This window comes from Saimiri boliviensis, chromosome 16 (assembly GCF_048565385.1).
Source record: "Saimiri boliviensis isolate mSaiBol1 chromosome 16, mSaiBol1.pri, whole genome shotgun sequence".
In the NCBI taxonomy this organism is placed as follows: domain Eukaryota; kingdom Metazoa; phylum Chordata; class Mammalia; order Primates; family Cebidae; genus Saimiri; species Saimiri boliviensis.
The window spans coordinates 75891049-75897048 of record NC_133464.1 but is presented as its reverse complement, the minus strand read 5'-3'; the positions used below and the strand labels follow the sequence as shown (position 1 = coordinate 75897048).

The 6000-nt window shown below is 49.5% G+C and overlaps 1 protein-coding gene across 2 annotated transcripts in view; it reads left to right on the top strand.

The window, feature by feature from the left end:
• The first annotated feature begins 584 nt into the window (after positions 1–584).
• KL (klotho) overlaps positions 585–6000 on the top strand; it is a 57866-nt gene continuing 52450 nt past the window's right edge. For both annotated transcript variants that reach the window (XR_012514445.1, XM_010345014.3), the window contains exon 1: positions 585–1429. Coding sequence is in view for 1 of the 2 variants with exons in the window: in XM_010345014.3 (XP_010343316.2) it covers positions 611–1429 (819 nt within the window). In the remaining variant the exon portion in view is untranslated. The remainder of the gene's footprint in view (positions 1430–6000) is intronic.

Here is a 6000-nt window from a genome sequence, read left to right as displayed (position 1 = left end):
GGGCGCGTCTCCGGACGAGCAGCTCACCTAAGGGGAAATCCCCTTCTCTCAGCACACCGCCAAGTTCCGCCTCGGCTGTCCCACCTGGCCGTCCTTCTAGGATTTCGGCCAGTTCCTAATCAGCTCCAGCAATGTCCAGCCGGAGCTTCTCTGGGGCTCTGAGTGGGAAAAAAGTGAGAGCAGGTGCTTCCCCACCTGCGCGCTCCTCCAGGGCCAGGCAGGATTCCTCGACCAAGTCCCGGAAAGTGGGTCAGCGCCTTTCCTACCCGAGGAAGCCGCTTCAGGGCTGCTCTCGGAGGGCGAGCTCTGGCAAAGAGAATGAACCTGCGCGTCCCCGAAACGTCCTGCGCGGCTGCCGGGAGCCGGGAGGAACAGGTGCCTTTCCCCGACGTCCGCCGGCGACGCCGGCCGCGCCCCTCCCGGGGACTCCTCGCCCTCTGCCCCCCGCCCCAGTGCCAGGGCGGAGGCAGGCCGGGCTCGCAGGTAATTATTGCCAGCGGAGCCCGCAGGGGAGCGGGGGTGGGCGCGCCGGCGGGGGGCGGGCGGGAGCGGCAGGGCGCTGGCATAAAGGGGCGCGGCGCGGGGCCCAGGCGCCCGGCACCCGCGCAGCATGCCCGCCAGCGCCCCGCCGCGCCGCCCGCGGCCACCGCCGCTGTTGCTGTCGCTGCTGCTGCTGCTGGTCCTGGGCGGCTGCCGCCTGCGCGCGGAGCCCGGCGACGGCGCGCAGACTTGGGCCCGCTTCTCGCGCCCTCCCTCCCCCGAGACCGCGGGCGTTCTCCAGGACACCTTCCCCGACGGCTTTTTCTGGGCCGTGGGCAGCGCCGCCTACCAGACCGAGGGCGGCTGGCGGCAGCACGGCAAGGGTGCGTCCATTTGGGACACGTTCACCCACAACCTCCTGGCGCCCCCGGGAGGACCCCAGGTCGCCAATCTGTCGTCGTCGGGCGCCCCGCCGCCGCTCCCGCCCCCCACCGGGGACGTGGCCAGCGACGGCTACAACAACGTCTTCCGCGACACGGAGGCGCTGCGCGAGCTCGGGGTCACTCACTACCGCTTCTCCATCTCGTGGGCGCGGGTGTTCCCCAATGGCAGCGCGGGCGCCCCCAACCGCGAGGGGCTGCGCTACTACCGGCGCCTGCTGGAGCGGCTGCGGGAACTGGGCGTGCAGCCGGTGGTCACCCTGTACCACTGGGACCTGCCCCAGCGCCTGCAGGACGCCTATGGCGGCTGGGCCAACCATGCCCTCATCGACCACTTCAGGGATTACGCGGAGCTCTGCTTCCGCCACTTCGGCAGCCAGGTCAAGTACTGGATCACCATCGACAACCCCTACGTGGTGGCCTGGCACGGCTACGCCACCGGGCGCCTGGCCCCCGGAATCCGGGGCAGCCCGCGGCTCGGGTACCTGGTGGCGCACAACCTCCTCCTGGTGAGTGCGAGGGTCCAGGCAGAGGGCCACGCAGGGGAGACAGAGGGCCTCTGGAGGAGTCAGGGGGAAGTGGGGGAACTGAGTCTCCCCAAGACCAGGCTTCACTTGGACACGTGTGTGTGGTCACCAGCTATGGCTTCCTTTGGAAGGCATAGAATTAGGAAAGAAATCCCTCAGGGGGCACACGAGTGAGTGCCCCTTGGAGTCCATCTGTGGAAAGAAAGTGGGGATCAGTTTCCCCAGTGAGGAAAGGAAACTCATTTCTCTGGGTGTAGAGGAATTCCTAGAGGTGAGGGCAGGGAGGATTTGCCAATGGTTAACTACAGGGAGAGGATAAGCAGTTTTTTCTTAAGCCACATGGATAGCATTACTCTCTGTGGAGATGTCACAAGTTCAGTGTTAGTCCAATAAGATCTGTCTTGCTTGTGGTACAAATTCACACTGTTGTGAAAGTGGAAACCACAACCCCCCCTCCCCCCCGAGAGTCAGATTGAAACTGTGTTTGGAGGTCCCTTCTGTGGTGGGGTAGGGAACTGCATCCCCCCGATCTTAATCACCAGGGGTGTGAAGACCACTTTATACAATCTCAAACAAAGCTAGTCACAGAAACACAGAAACAGCTGCAGGGTGATAGAAATTGTATTCTACCACATCTGTATTTTCCACAGTGCTCTCTGCAGTTGAAAGGGTTCCTCACTTATGACACTTTTAGCCTGATAAAATTAATTGCAACACCCATGTGCAAAAGATTTTATTAATTTTGACAGCAGGAAATATTGATATGCCATGATAAAGTTGTCTCAAGTATTTCTTCCTCCTTTTTTCTCCTTAGTGTTCAAATTTAAGTACCAATGTTTTGGGGATTCATTTATAATCCTATCAGTCATTAGTACACTTTGTGCAGAGTTTTGTATCACAATAAAATATGTACATGTATAAACATTTTAATAAAAGTGTTTAAATGTACAACTTTTGGTACCCAATTTTGATGACTTGTGTGCCTACTGGAAGACCTATTTTTAAATTTAGAATTCAGCCACATATTCTGAACAAAGTCAGTATGGAAATCATTTCTAAACATGTTTAATTAAAACCATAGATAATGTGGGCAGAGCACTACTGGGTTATTAAGGTGACTTAGTGCTCTGAGCTGCTGGTACTGTTGTCATAATGGCTAAATGAGATTTTATGGCAGTTCCACAAAACCTATTTGCCGATTCTGGTCATAAAAGAAGGTGAATTTCTTTGGAAAAGACCTTGTGATTTTTGTGATTTCACACTCAGGTATATCTTTTCATAAAGGTGCTTTAAAGCAGTGATTCTTACACTTTTTCAATCCTTTTAAGGAATTGAAAAAATCCTAAAGACCACCAGTTTATAGTTGGTGATAGAAAAGCTATGGGAAGAACTGTCTCACTTTTTGAGGAAAACATAAGCAAGTTATCAGTTCATACTGGAAGCAAGTAACAGATAAATGGATCAGCTGGAGGATCTAATAGATCATGCCCCTGAAATCTTTACTTTAGATTTAAATCCTACAAGTTGTATTTTTAGAGTCCCTAGGGTAAACTCCGTGAAACAGAAGTAGTCAATTGTTATTGCAGTGACTTATAGGATCATTTTATTATAAGATTAAGAATTGCATGCTCTCTGGAGCTCTGGCATTTTAAATAATCAACATTCTTTAGATCATTGTGGCCGCTCACGGCCCTCTGATTCACTTCTCAGTTATATTTTTCAATTCTTACGCTAAAAATTTGCCAAACACTAACTGTCCTTCCTAGAAATGCCGTGGACTTTGTATTTAGAAGAAATTAGTAACAGGTGAATGCTTGATTTTGCTGATGCTGCAAAGAAACAGTTGGTGTAAAACATTAATTTTGCTTTCAGATTTTTTTGAGTTTGGTGTTTAGTCATTCTTGTATCTTATTTAGAAGTGAGTATTATCAAAGAAAGTATCTTGAATTAATTTTGTTGTATGAGATACTTTCATTCTGTTTTCAGTGACCTTTCTTGGTGTGTGTATGGGGGTGGGGGAAAGGGGGATAGAAAAGTTTGAGCTTACCTGAAGAAGGTAAAACATATTCTGCAGATTTTGATAACAGGGCATTTTAGCTGGGGCTTACATATTGCTGCTGCACAGATTTAGGGGCTAATTGTGTTCCAGGATCTGATGTTGGTGAAGGATAAAGACTGGCTAGCACCCTTCCCTCACTTCTGTGCTTCCACTAATTTACAAATGGGCTAAGGAGATCCCCTGGGATGATGGGAAGCTTGGGCTCCCCAGAGAGTAAAGAATCATTGATGGCCTGGAGGACAGGAGGCAGAACAAACAAGGAGCAGGACAAATAATGGGGGCCCTGCTCAGAATGGAGGTCTTAGTGTTCTTTGTGGGTTCCTCGTACTGGAGTGAGCCTTGGCAAAAATGGTGGTGGTGGCGGTGTGTGTGTGAGAGAGAGAGACAGAGACAGAGAGGGAGAAAGAGGAGAGAGGGGAAGAGAGAGAGAGAGAGAGAGAGAGAGAGAGAGAGAGAGAGAGAGAGAGAGAGAGACTCCTGCAGAAAGCTTGGAGCTCAGGCTGCTTTGCTCATTTGAGTGTAAACCAGGAGGACACACCTTTTCTCTCTGACTTGAAGACCAACTGTTCAGCCTTCATAGCTCTTGAAAGAAAGTTCCTGCTGTCCCCTGAAATCAGCAGTAGGGCCTGTAGTTGGGGAGTTCAGCCCCAACAGTTCCTCTGAGTCTTCATTCTATATATGGGTTCTAAGAGGATTGGAACAAAGTTGGAAATACACGTGTTCCCATTCCCCACTTTTGACTCCCCTTACCACCTGAGATTCTTGCAAACATTTGTGCAAGGGACCTGTGAAAAAGGAAACTTCTTTCACATAAGGAAGTAGGGCTAGGAGATTCTGATGTGGGCATCGTTGAACATTAGCGTCAGTGTGCAGGTCTCAGCTGACCTGTCTGCAGCGTTTGTTGAAGCCATCACTTCTCTCTTGAACCCTTCCTCAACTTGGCTTTCAGGCTCTGACTCTCCCTTGCTTTTCTTCTCAGTTTCTGGGGATTCCCTGTTAGTCTCCTTTGCTTGTTCCTTCTTACCTTGCCTGTAAATAGTGGAGGGCCCAGGGCTCTGTCTAGATTCACTCCAGGCCATCCCTTTGAATACCCCTGAATCTTGATGACTGGAGATTTTGAGTCTCCAGCCAGGTTTCCCCGAGCATCAGACTTACATAGACAACTCCCTTCTCTACGTGGCTGTCTAATGGGCATACCACATCAAATACATCCCAAACCAAACTCCTGCTTCCCCATCGCTATTATAGTGACTTTACTCTTCCAGTTGTTGGACCCCAAATCTTAACGACGCCCCTTATTCATATCTTGTTTCTAATCTAAAAAATCCTACAGCTCTACCTACTGAACGTATCCAGAGTCAAACCACTTCTCCCTTTATCTATGGCTACAACGGAGGTGCAAGTCACCATCCAAGCTTGCCTAGGTAATGGGAAGAGCCTCACAGCTGGGATGTTTGCTTCTGCCTTGATGGATGCTCTCCAGGGTGACACTACCTGTGAACAAGACAGAGTCCTTGCTTGTTTAAATCCCACCTGTTCTTCCAGAACCAACTCGCAGGCTCCATTGGGCTCCCAGGTCTGAATGCCATTTTTTCCTTCTATGGCATCCTGCACAGGACTTTGCTTGGCTCAGATTCCTCCTACCATACTCTTCCCTTTATTTAACCATCTGTCTCCTTTTTACCCCTTCACTAGCTGGGCAGTTCCTTAAGTGAGGAAATCCTGTTTGCTTCATCTGTATCTCTGAAAATGGCATCTTGCCCTCTCTCGGTGCTCAGTAGGTGGCTTCTGGTTTACTGAATAGCCTAATTTCACCTTTATAAACTCATGCTACTAGAATTTTCTCTCCTTGTCAGTCTTTCTAGCCACTTTCCAGTGGAACAGCAAATACCAAATCCTAATCAAATAAAAAAATTGGTAAATATAATGTGGCATACTCTGATATCTGCAGTGAAAATTTAAGGTTCATCATCAAATGTATGATTTCACTGGAAAATGTCCAGTTAAAAACTATCTGTAGTCACCATGCAGCATTATGAAGAAGTTTTCAGAAAAATGGCAGGTGGTGAAGTCTTGCAGTTAATTTTAGGAGTATCTATTGGAAGGGGCTTTGTTAGCTGGTTGAATTTTTATTCCCCAAATAATTAGCTGGAGCAATTTGTCTACTGTATATATGCTCAAATTACATATACTATGCACTTTTGAGAAACACTTTACAAGTTTTCCTTTCATTAAAATGTGTTTGGAGCAGGGCACAGTAGCTCATGCTTGTAATCCCAGCACTTTGGGAGGCTGAGGTAGGTGGATCACCTGAGGTCAGGAGTTCAAGACCAGCCTGGCCAACATGGTGAAACCCCATCTCTACTAAAAATACAAAAAATTAGCCAGGCATGGTGGCGGGCACTGTAATCCTAGCTACTAAGGAGTCTGAGGCAGGAGAATCCCTTGAACCCGGGAGGTGGAGGTTGCAGTGAGCCAAGATTGTGTCACTGCA